At 55.4% G+C, this 12,037-nt stretch overlaps 5 protein-coding genes across 5 annotated transcripts; 3 read left to right on the top strand and 2 right to left on the bottom strand.

Moving 5' to 3' along the window:
* Positions 1-1,514: 1,514 nt before the first annotated feature.
* On the top strand, positions 1,515-2,144 carry CGCS363_v006316 (uncharacterized protein; the record flags this gene model as incomplete). The annotated part of the gene is made up of 1 exon (XM_036638165.1): positions 1,515-2,144. The coding sequence occupies one exon, from the start codon at positions 1,515-1,517 to the stop codon at positions 2,142-2,144; it is 630 nt and encodes a 209-aa protein (XP_036496922.1).
* A 1,484-nt stretch (positions 2,145-3,628) lies between these two features.
* On the top strand, positions 3,629-5,999 carry CGCS363_v006315 (Uncharacterized protein; the record flags this gene model as incomplete). Its single annotated transcript, XM_036638164.1, has 5 exons — positions 3,629-3,734; positions 3,802-3,955; positions 4,018-4,312; positions 4,360-4,788; positions 4,839-5,999. 5 exons carry the CDS (start codon positions 3,629-3,631, stop codon positions 5,997-5,999), a joined length of 2,145 nt encoding a protein of 714 aa, XP_036496921.1.
* Positions 6,000-6,339: 340 nt separating this feature from the next.
* On the top strand, positions 6,340-7,377 carry qa-4-3 (3-dehydroshikimate dehydratase; the record flags this gene model as incomplete). Its single annotated transcript, XM_036638163.1, has 1 exon — positions 6,340-7,377. The coding sequence occupies one exon, from the start codon at positions 6,340-6,342 to the stop codon at positions 7,375-7,377; it is 1,038 nt and encodes a 345-aa protein (XP_036496920.1).
* A 40-nt stretch (positions 7,378-7,417) lies between these two features.
* Positions 7,418-8,053, bottom strand: CGCS363_v006313 (uncharacterized protein; the record flags this gene model as incomplete). Its single annotated transcript, XM_036638162.1, has 1 exon — positions 7,418-8,053. The coding sequence occupies one exon, from the start codon at positions 8,051-8,053 to the stop codon at positions 7,418-7,420; it is 636 nt and encodes a 211-aa protein (XP_036496919.1).
* Positions 8,054-8,262: 209 nt separating this feature from the next.
* On the bottom strand, positions 8,263-9,974 carry CGCS363_v006312 (Bifunctional solanapyrone synthase; the record flags this gene model as incomplete). Its single annotated transcript, XM_036638161.1, has 5 exons — positions 8,263-8,540; positions 8,591-8,799; positions 8,869-9,290; positions 9,356-9,826; positions 9,891-9,974. The coding sequence occupies 5 exons, from the start codon at positions 9,972-9,974 to the stop codon at positions 8,263-8,265; spliced, it is 1,464 nt and encodes a 487-aa protein (XP_036496917.1).
* Between the last annotated feature and the right edge of the window lie 2,063 nt (positions 9,975-12,037).

Raw genomic sequence — 12,037 nt, 5'->3', positions numbered from 1 at the left:
CCGTTTGGAGTCTATAAATGCAGCGAGAATGATAAACTGGTTGATTGGTAAGTTACGCACTTATGATATACGAACCATTCGTATCGTTCGGGTATAGGCGTGTGTCGCTGCGTAATTGCGCTCGCACGGCACAGCATTTATCATTTCCAAAAGCGTCTCTCAACATGACAGATTCTAAATGCAAATGGATAACTAAAAATATTAATGACTCTTTCTCCATGAGACAATAACTTTGGATACAGTGCTACACAATTACCATCTAGTATGAAAAAGCGATGACTGAACATTGTCGGCATTAAAGAATTTGTTTTCGTAGATCCATAGCTTATCAACTTCAGCATTTTGAGAACGGTCATTGCGTATGTACGGTTAATTTGTACTTCAGGCTTGCATATCTAATCATTCAATCCCCAATTACGGTTAAAAAGTCCTGAAGCCCACTCAACTATTCGTTCAAGACGGACGTTTGACTTGATTCCACAAGGGCCTGCAAGTAGCTGGAGTGTCTTAGGACTAGCCAGATTATCATGAATCGTCCAGTCTATCAATCTAGACTGTAGATCTTAGGAAGAAGTTGCATCTAGATTGGAAGAAGTAAATCTTTGTGAAGAAGATGGGTATTACCGGACCCTCGCAAATTGATTTGATAAGGGAAAGCTTTCCAGACTGGCCGAAGCCTCGGAATAAAGCATTTCAGGATTTCCTCAGCTAAAACAATCAGCACCACAATTAAGGCTGTTCTGGTGAGGCAGAAGTTCGAGGCAGGAGGTCAAGGCAGGCACGACTTCCTCGGAGGGTGTGAGATAGTACCTACCTGCCTTACCTTACTTCACCCGACTGGAAAAGTCTGCTCTTGCCCATTTCTTTGAGCTGCACCTCAGCAAACCCCAGTCTTCCTTTCCACCTCTCACCTTTCTTTTGTGAGAACACCTCAGTCTTCCCTTCAATCTCTCACCTTTTCGTGAGCGTCAAATCTTCAACATCACAAGAGCCATTCGATTTTCCCTTGTCAGCGGTGTCTCACATTCTCGCCACCTCATAGGCTCACTTCTGCATTTGCGAACGCGGACAATTTGGGCAGATTCGGCCACCTGCATAACAGCCCATCGGGTGAGAAATTCCTTTCGCCTCTTTTCCTCGCATTCACTGACCTAGAACAGACGCGCCACAACGTTCGTCGTCACCTCATTGTCAACAACACAATGGAGGCGACCTTCCCCCAATTTTCCAAGCTCCCAGCTGAGCTCCAGTTGCTCATCTGGGAGGCGGTCTTCAATCAGCGATCAAAGCCGAAGCGGCAGGTCATCGAGGGACAGCTCGAAAATTTCGATAAAACAGGGCCTCTATTCAATCAGCACTCATGGTACAGAGGGGCACGCTACAATCGCCTTCTTGTCTTTCCAGGAGCACAACAGGAGGCTACTCCCCCAGCCATGCTTTCTGTGTGCCACACCTCTCGACAGGTAGCTCTGCGACGTTCAAAATTCACACACCTTCTACTCAGTCCCCACAACATGACTTCTGGTCCAGTATGGTTTGATTTTCGCCACGACATCGTCATTTTGTCTCGCTTCAAAACACACCTCTACGGCATTGATGACAAGTGGAACAAAATCGGGAACAAAGAAGTCCTCCGCCAGATTCGACGACTTGCAATCCCGTGGTCGGCGTTCCACCCAGGCCAGCAACGCTTCCTCACCCATCTGGAACATGTTTCGCGTTGGCGCTTCATTCTCGGAAATATGTGTCGACTATTCCCCCATCTCACAGATATCTACCTGTTCGTCCCAGCTGTGCGGCAGAAGGCCTTGTACGATTTCTCGTTGGATCGTCACCCCCGCGAGCCTGGCAAGTGCAAGTCCTTGAGACCGCTTCTGAAGCCGGTCTTTAAGGACCACGAGGACGTGAAGCTGCCGGATTGCGATTGTATCGAGCCGCCATTAACTCTAGGAGAAGCTATGGACCAGATATGTTATGGCCTGAGACTGGAAGAGCACGATGAGATTGTTTGGCAGTGGGGAGAAATTGTGCGTGTCCATGGGCGATGGTTGGTGAGGGACGGTTTGGACATGGAATCGCTTGGCGGAGTGCCTGGAATCCAGGTCGAGAGTGCTTTCTGCAAGGAAATCTCGGGAACAGACTGAGCTTTGCAACATCTGAGATCCATGCAGGTTGTGTTGATTGATGGTGGGTATGGATTCTGAGCACGGGACGTCGAGCAAGGGACCTGTATTGAGGTTAGCAGAGGTAAACGTCAGTAAACGTCAAGCTTCGGACAGTAATGCGGATTCACATTGAATGCGATGTTACTTTCTTCATAGATAGAAGTGAGAATTGGAAGTGACGTAGACGCAATCGTCTCTGAGCCGGAGCCGAACGGACTGATAGATATGAAAATGGTCCATCACTGCCAGGTCTCGGTGAACCCGCATGGTGAAGATCCCCACCTCCGGTGTAGCTATCGGTGTCTGCAAGCTGAGGCCAGGGTGATGTCACACCCGCTGCCCCGCATCTGAGTCAGCACTTCAACGCTAAAAATAGGCGCGACCGATTGTCGCCAAGCGGTGTCTTCGGGTGCCGGCCGTCCCATCACAATCGTCCCATCATGGCTAACACGGCAGCAGCCCCGATCTCGTGGCCTATCCTTGATTGCGATCACTCAGCCCTAACGCTGTTTGTCGTGACGATGGCAAAGTTGGGACACTTATCGAGTCGATAACACTTTCGCTTGCCGCGTTCCCGGCTGGACAATGTCTCGGCCCAGCGCGTCTTGTTCGCGTCTCGTCGCCTTACCCCAGGTTTCCTTCGACTCTGTTCGATCAATGCAATTCAATGGAAGGGTCAGCAGACAAGCCTCGTCGGGATAGCCACAGCTCAAATTTCGACCCCAAGAAAGGCTACGCTTCTTCTGGCGAACTAAGCCTTGTGCGCGGCTCTGCGGCAGCGGAAACTCTGGGCGTGTGGAGTCCGCTGACGCGTTCAGCTCTTGGTGAGCGACACACAAGCGACCTGACCCCGGCAAAAGACCATCGCGGCGGCGCGCATTGGCTGCCGATGTTCCAGTTCAGGGGAGAGCCAGGGCCACAATTCTGTAATTTTTTCCGCCTTCTCCCTTTCCAGCCTGCTTCCGCACTGTTTCCCTCAGGCGGCTGAGGTTTCAATCTCGCCAACAATCTGTTCTTTCTGCCTTGCTGCCGCTGGTCTGTTCTGGCTGACCGTCACCCAGGAGTCAGAGCCTCGGCCTTTGTGACCAAGCACACACTTCCACCACCACACACACACACACACACACACACACACACACACGCTGGACTGTGACAGTGACACCATACCACCCTTCCAGATCTTCGGACGGTGCCATCGTGCTGGGTCACACCTCAACTGGGGTCCCGCCGCCGCCGCCGCAGAGCTCCATTCTTCCTTTCCCCCTCCGGTTCATTCTTCCGACGTCGACGTCGACCTGTTTTAATTGCCATTTTCAGGGCGGCCCCAATCCGTGGGTCTGGTCACCACACGCACATCACATCGGCCGTGCCGACTCTTCCCATTGCCGCCTGCCCCGCGCACTACATAATCACGCCTTCTCCCGCGCCGCTGTCGCGGTTCACGTGGAGGGAAGATGGGCATCATGGATAAGCTAGCCAGGGTGATGACGGACCCCATTCACCGCATGCCCCGCAAGCCGCAGAGCTACAACGACAAGTACGTTGTAGCCTACGACTTCAGCGAGATCGGTGAGTCTCTTTGTCCCAGATATCTGTGGTGAAACGAAACAGGGCCCTCCGACTGACCGAACTGCAGACTCCGAGACGGCTGTCAAGGAGCTCACCACCCTTCTCAACGACCTAGAGCATGCCGGTCTGCAGACCGAGGTGAGAGCTGGCTATGAGCAGACGCTTCTCATCTTCGTCAAGGCCCCCCGTGAGCTTCTTGGTAACACGGTCTACAAGTCGAGGTCAGACCGCCTTCCACATTCTGCCAGAGGAACCCGCCCGGCCAGCTGACGCTTGTTTGCAGAGTGAAGGACTGGCTTTACGGCATCGTCCCCGACCACCCCGGCGGCAACAACACCACCGTCGTCGACGGCGCGTATGAGGCCGAGGACATCCTCTCGGTCTACCATCTCGTCAATTGGCCCAAGTCTCTTGGCGGTGCTGGCATCACCCCTGAGACGGGACAATGGAAGAATGTCAAGTCCATTTTTCCTCTTCACAATGAGGAGACCAACGAGTCCTTGCTGAAGCATCTCAGCAAGCGTCTGTTCCTGACCATGGACGACCTTGACTCCATTCGCGACCTCTGGGGATCAAAGGTACGCCCAACTCTCTGCCATGTCAGTTGTCAACTAACCCCCTCCAGGTCGCCTTTTATTTTGCGTTCATTCAGACCTACCTCGTTTTCCTTTCATTCCCCGCCATCACCGGTGTTATTGCGTGGATGTATCTCGACAAGTACTCCCTGACCTACGCCATCGCGACGTGTGTTTGGTGCACAGTCTTCCTCGAGTACTGGAAGATCCAGGAGGTCGACCTCGGCATCCGCTGGAACGTCCAAGGCATCGGCAAGGTCAAGGTCAACCGTCCACAATTCAAGTATGAGAAGATCATCATCGACGAGACCGGCCAACAGAAGCACTACTTCCCCAAGTGGAAGCAGGTGACTCGCCAACTCCTCCAGATTCCCTTCATCCTGTTCTCTGCCGTCGCCCTCGGCACCATCATCATTCTCGTCTTCGCCATCGAGGTCCTCATTTCAGAAGGATACGATGGGCCGTACAAGAACCTGATGGTAAGCTGCCTCCGTCGATTAATCACAGACCTGAGCTCACACATCACTAGGAATATGTCCCCACCTGCTTGCTCGCCATCGCGTTGCCGTACATCAGCAGCGGTCTTGAGGAAGTCGCCACCATTCTCACAAAGTACGAGAACCACCGCACCGCCGACTACCACGAGATGTCCTTGACGCAAAAGATCTTTGTCCTCAACATCATCACCAACTACCTCCCCATTCTCATCACCGCCTTCATCTACGTCCCCTTTGGCGACGACGTCGTCCCGTGGCTCGAGGGCATGACCAAGTCCTTCCTCGGCGCCATCGGTCAAAAGTACATGGACGACGACCTCACCTTCCACGTCGACTCGGACCGCCTTCGCGACGAGGTCATCGCACTTGTCGTCACCGGCCAGATCTCGGGCTTCTTCGACGAGAACGTCATGCCCGTTCTCAAGCACAAGGCCCAGGGCCTCTACCGCGACTACAAGCGCGCCCACTCCAAGGACGCCATGCTCCTCTCCATCGTCAAGGACGACCCGGACGAGGCCCGCTTCCTCCGCACCGCCCGCAACCAGGCCACCCTCGACAAGTACAACGTCCAGGACGACATCGCCGAAATCGTCCTACAGTTCGGCTACCTCTCCCTCTTCTCCCCCGTCTGGCCCCTCATCCCAATCGGCTTCCTCGTCAACAACGTCATTGAGCTGCGCACCGACTTCCTCAAGATCTGCAACGAGTTCCAGCGCCCCGCGCCCGTCCGCACCGATGGCATCGGGCCGTGGATCAACTCGCTCGACGTCCTCACCTGGGCCGGCTCCATCTCCACCGGCGCCATTGTGCACCTTTTCGGCGCCAACACCATCGGTCGCGGCGCGTGGTGGGCGCTGCCCATCACCATCTTCATCAGCGAGCACATCTTCCTCGGCCTGCGCGCCGTCGTCAAGTTCGTACTGCAGCGCATCGGCTCCGAGCAGATCCGCAAGCAGCGCCAGCAGCGCTACGCCACGCGCGTCAAGCACCTCGAGGAGCTCGAGGCCAACAGGCAGTCCGGGCTGATGCTCTCCGTCGCCGAGCGCGAGCGCCGCAAGTCGATTCGCGTCATGGGCCACGAGTCCTTCTGGAGCACCCAGGCCGACGACGGCGCGAGCGCGGTTGCTGGCATCGGGCTCATCCAGGCGGTGAAGCGGGCGGAAGTCAACAACAAGCAGCCCAAGGTGGATTAAGTCTGTTGCTTTGGGCGAAGCGGTAAGATTGTATTAATAGCAGGCGAGTTTCTTCATTTTACTTGGGGTTAAAACGGTTTAGATTAAAATTTGGGGCATCAATAGACTGTACATTTCATATCGATCACACAAAATATCGTGGCCGTCCAGTGTGGGGTGTTTTGCGTTTTGGCGGCGCAGAGTGACATGTCTTTGACATCACAGCGCTGACATCATCGAACAGAAGAGGCGCATATCTCGGGTTACTTCAACCACAACTTCAACCATTAACCCAACCCTCTAACAATGTCAGTTCTCAACCATCCTTCGCAAAAGAGACAACCGTACCAAATCCGACAAAATGGCAAACACGACGTCCCGCTACCCCAACCCTCTCTCCTTCGCCTCCTGCTCCATCGGCACCTCCAACCACACCCTCCCTCAAAAGCTCCACGCCATCGCCGCCGCCGGCTTCTCCGGCATCGAGCTCTCCTTCCCGGACCTCCAATCCTTCGCCCAAACGCATCTGAACAAACAAATCGCCGACGACGACTACCCCGCCCTCTGCGAAGCCGGCACCGCCGTCCGCACGCTCTGCGCGCAGCTCAACCTGCAAATCATGGTCCTCCAGCCGTTCGCCAACTTCGAAGGCTGGCCGCGCGGGAGCAAAGAACGTGAGGAGGCGTTCAAGCGCGCCGGGGGCTGGATGGAGATCATGAGCGCTGTGGGGACGGATATGCTACAGGTTGGATCGTCGGACTCGCCCGCTATCAAGGACGCGAAGGAGGAGGATGTGGTGGATGACTTGCGCGAGTTGGCGGATTTGTTGGGGACGAGGGGGTTCAAGGTCGCGTACGAGAACTGGTGCTGGGCGACTCGCTCCCCGGGGTGGCGCGACGTATGGGAGGTCGTGAGGCGCGTGGATAGGGCGAACGTCGGGCTGTGTCTGGACACCTTCCAATCTGCGGGCGGGGAGTGGGGGGATCCGACGACGGAGTCGGGGCGGGTGGAGGCTGCCGGCGCGGAGGAGGGCTGGGAGAAGAGCTTGGCGGAGTTGAGCGCCGCGGTGCCTAAGGAGAAGATTTTCTTTTTGCAGATTAGCGATGCGTATAAGGTCAGCCCGCCGCTGGAGGCGAGGGTGGTGGGCGAGGAGGGGCTGAGGCCACGGGGGAGGTGGAGCCATGATTATAGGCCGTTGCCGTATGATGGGGGGTATCTCCCGATCGTGCCGTTTCTGGAGGCGGTGATGAGGACGGGGTTCGAGGAGTGGTTGTCGGTTGAGGTGTTTGACGGGAAGTTTGGGGAGAAGTATGGGGATGATTTGGAGGGGTATGCGGTTAAGGGGCGGGAGGCGGTGGAAAGGATGCTGGGGGAGATGAAGCTTGATAAGAGAGACTGAGTGTGGTTTGTAGACTTGATCAAGAAGATGTACATCATTCTCATGAGACCAGCTTCAGGGGCTCTTCCTTCTCAACCCATGGCATAACCGTCAACCCTTTCCAAATACCCAACCACCGCCTCGCCTTCTCCTCATACTTCTCCCTTACCCCAATCTGCGGATTCGGCCTCACGACCATGTTAAAGAAATCAGACAGCCCCCGCGGCGCATACACCCTCCACTCCCCATCCGCCTCCACCCGCACCCCAATCATCGCGCTCGTCGCAATCCAGCTGTCGATCCCCGCCTCTACGCTCTCGTGCCGTGGACACGGCGCCCCGAACTTGGCCTCGTACCACAGATGCACCCGCGCCTGGTTGCGGATCTCGACTTCGGCGGGGATGTCGGCGAACAGCGCCCGTCCGCGCTGGATGGCCGCGTCCTCGGCCGCCCAGGAGAGGTCTGTGTCGTCGAAGTAGACGAGGTCGTAGTCGTGGATGCCGGTGGCGGGCGGGAGGCCGCTCATGTGGTTCCAGATTGTTTGGGAGACGGCGCCGGCGGCGAGGTACCAGTTTGGCAGGTTGAGGGTTGCGGCGCGGGTGAGGACGGTGGTGAGAGTTGTGTTTTTGGAGAGGATTGTGCGGAGATGGTGCAGTTGGGTTTGTAAGGGGAGGCGCGCGGGGTTGAGGGGGGTCATCTTGGGGAGTCTGTTGGTGGGCGGGATGGGTTGTGATGTGAAGCTTTTGGTGTCGAGGTAGAGCGATGAATCACACAATTCCGGATTTGAGAAAGTAGCCAATGCGAGAGCCGGTAATCTCCTGCGGAGCCCGCTTTTCTCCGTTCCACGGCGTACAACTTCTTCTCACAGCTCAAGACCAAGATATGCTGACTCGTCCCGGAGTCCATCTACAGCAGCTTCCAATACCCCGTACACAGCCCCTTGCTCGTAAAAACACCCGCCGAATCAACCGCGCGCTGCACTGTCCTCAGCCGGGCCAGGTTCTCCTCGCCATACGACCCCAGCACGTCCTGCCTGCTGCGGAACGCGTGGTTCATGTAGCGGTACGGCACGAAGACGCCCAGCTCGCGGGACGCGGCCTCCGTCTGCGCGAGCCAGGCGTCCGCGAAGGCGTACATTGCCGCGTCGTCGGCGGCATTGGCCCAGGCGATGGTGATGAGGTTCTCTGTATGGCAATGTTAGAGATGGGCACAGTGAGGGAGGAAGGCGGCGTACCGAGGATGGCCTTGTCGCCTGATAGCCCGAAGGCGTTGCCGCCGCGCTCTTGGGCGATGCGCAGCGCCGAGAGCGTGATGGGTTGGGAGTCCATGCCGGCGGTGAGGCCGCTTACGTTCTGTACTTTGAGGGCCTCGGTTTTGAAGATTGAGGCGGCGCGTTGGAGCATTGCTGGGGAGGAGTGCCAGCTTAGAGAGACGAAGATGTGTCTACGGCGAGATAGCTAAATCAGTCTCGAGCACTTCATGGTGGAACGCATCAGCCAGAGAGAAACATACCGAACGCCATAAGCAACATCACTCGCAAAATTAGGCGACGTCAGATTCCCCGTCCTCGACAAATACGGCACCGCATTCAGCCCATCATATGCCGCCGGGGACGCCGTCGCGTTGAGATACCGCTGCTGCACCGTGTACACAAACTCGCCCGTCGCGGGCGCGATGCGGTAGTCGGTGTAGAAATTCACGTTCGGATCGACGCCGGACGCAGTGACAAGGTTGTCGAGCTCCTCGGTCACCGCGGTCGTCTGGTTGTCGGGGAACCGCGTCGTGGCGGCCCAGATGGGCGTCTCGGGGACCGCACGGAGCGTGAAGGCGGTGACGATGCCGAAGTTGTTGCCGCCGCCGCCGCGGAGGGCCCAATAGAGGTCCGGGTTGGTGGTGGGACAGGCGGTGGTGATGGTGCCGTTGGCGAGGACGATCTGGTTTTTGTTAATTATCGAGAGTCTTTGTGGGAACATATCGGGTATTTCAGAGTCTGGCGCACCTCGTACTCGAGCACATTGTCCATTGCGAAGCCGAGCTTGCCGCCGAGATCACCCTGTCCGCCGCCAAGGAGAAAACCGCCGAGCCCGATGGAACTAACCCTCCCGACAGGAAAGGATAAGTTCAGGCTAGAGAGCGCGGTCAGGGTGCTGCCGAGGTTATGCCCCGCGCCGAGCGTCACGACCGTCTTGTCATCCTCGTCCGGCACGACCTTGCGCATGCGCACGGTGTCGATGGTCACGCCGCCGGGGGCGTTGGAGTCGTTGACCTCGCGCGAGTGGCCGCCGCCCTTGATCGCGAAGGGGCAGGCGTTCGTGATCACGATGCTGAGCGCCTTGGCGACGTCGTCCGGGGTGGAGGGCTCGACGCGGCAGATTTGGCCGGCGAGTTGCTGCTTCTGGTCCCAGAACTGTGTGGTGTCGTTTTCGGGGTAGAAGAGCGCGGGGCCGAAGGTGGAGGAGAGCTCGGTGCACTGGGGTGGGCGTCGGGGTGTCAGTTTTGCGGGATGTGAGGTTTAGGGGTTGAGTGGGAGTTACGCTTTGTTGACATGATGCAGCGGTGGCCTCGCCGGGAGAGGCAAGGACGGCGAGAGCGAGTTGGGCGATCGAGTTCGCCTTCATGGTGGAGGTTGCCTGGGTGTGTAGAGCGTTCTGTCTATCTGGTTATGGCCAAGAACCCAGCGTGCTTTATAGTTTGCAACAACAATTTCCATTATTCGATTGCATTATTGATCCTTCATAACAAGGCCTGAAAAAGGCAGGCGATAGTTGTTCTATGGGGCCGCATTGCTCCTCATCTCGGCGTGGATCTCGGTCAATGAGATTGTCAGCCGGGTGCATCTCTCGGGTTTTCCATCATGACGTTGTAAAAGCTTTGAGTTTTCTCTATTGTATGTTTCCCAGACCCCATTGAACTCTCAAGAAGGCAGGCGACATTATATGGCCTGGAAATATCCTGGAAATGTACTATTGGTCCCTCAGTCCGGCGTGGGCACCGCGGAACCCGTGTCAGCCGGTTGCATTGTTCGGACTTAGACACCATGGAGATAAGGTGTTGTGATGACTGCCGCCAAGACGAAGCGAGGAAGAGTTGTCGGTAATTGGCCTCCTTCGTCTGAAGTCAATTATGACAGTATGTTGATATGGTGAATAAAGAAACCATCAGCTCCATGAACTAAAGCCAGTGTACGAAAGGAAAATGTATTTACACAACTTTGGATGACTGGACTTGTGCACTCCCAAAAACGGCTTCCATATCTCCCCAATTCATATTTTCAGACTCCCAATTCACATCAGTACTCTGAGAAATAAAACATCCTATCCGCTGGTATGTGATACTCTGCGAGCCATTTTGCGAATTGTTTGGGTACATGACCAAGCCGCTCGGGGGTAGCTTGAACACTTCCACCAGGACCACAGCACCCTTGCCACTCATAGCCTCTTCAATAAGACTTCTGGATTCCAGAGTGTCTGGGTAGAACACTATAAACCCAAGGCTAGGGTTAGAGATGTATGGTTCGTACTCTTTTACCAGGTGATCATGGTCGTTTTCCAACGCAATCGCCATCTCCATGGCGATAGGCCCCCTCAATATGCGGCACTTTGCTCGAATGCAGAGAAATGCATCATCCACCATTCCATACGGAGCCGCTGTGTTGTTCAATTTCACCCCGTAATCATCGACAGCAAAGTCGATCGCTCGATCGCCATGTCTCGGGGGTATACAGTATACTTTTCCATCAACACTTGCCCACGACCATGAAGGTGCTCTGTATGGTTGAGATCGCGTCGACGAAATCATAGCTATTACACGCCAAAGTAAAGCTTCGGCCCAGGATTGACAGTCATGCGGTGTAATGAACAGGCCTGCAACATATACCATCGGTTCGCAGTCTTTATAGTCATACAGCGTGCCATCGCCGTCTTGCAAGACACTGGCCAATGCCGAGACCGCTGGAAGCCTGTCAACGGGAAACCCCAATAGTCGACTCGAATATTGAGAGACGATGAAAGTCCATTGGTGTTTGGGGGACATGAAACGCATTGGTTCTAAAGAATCAATACCCGGAATCAAGTTATCGACACCACCGAAAATCCGGTCATAAAGTCCGTCGAAGTGGGAGCCATGCTCCGCTTTGCATGACCAGTATAGCTCATTGGTGCCAAATATCAACATCCTCGGAGATAACATAGTTTCCTGAAATGTCCAAGCTCGAATTGTCAAAGGCTCTTGCAATGGCACCAGTTCGCCTGCCAGATAGATATGGCCAAGCTGCCCTGACTTCGATTTGAACTCAAGCTCTATAGGGCCGAACTGGAATTGACACGGTGGACTGCCTTGCTTTTGGAACAAGCCGTCGTTGCAATTGGCTGCTGATGCTGCGCAGATCGTAAGGGTGCTCTTGCTGTAATAACGCGCCATCTGTGCGATTTCAACTGCCTTATCCGAGCTGCTGTCTTGAAAGATACACAAGGCATCTATCCAGATGAAATAGTAACCCAGGGAGTGGGAGACCCAGACTGCGTCGCTAAGGGTTTTTGGCAGCTTGATTGAAGGAATCCCGTTCCTGAGCCTGGATTCATTGGCGAAGGTCAGTTGGACGGGCTGGTCTTTTCCCCAGCAGTACGACAACGTGAAGTATCCGTTCTGCATGAGATGCTCGCTTTCTTCACTATCCAGCTGA

This window comes from Colletotrichum siamense (genome assembly GCF_013390195.1).
Source record: "Colletotrichum siamense strain Cg363 chromosome Unknown KSG_Cg363_contig04, whole genome shotgun sequence".
Lineage (NCBI taxonomy): Eukaryota > Fungi > Ascomycota > Sordariomycetes > Glomerellales > Glomerellaceae > Colletotrichum > Colletotrichum siamense.
The sequence above is the reverse complement of the archived record's forward strand: the minus strand, read 5'-3'. Positions and strand labels throughout refer to the sequence as shown.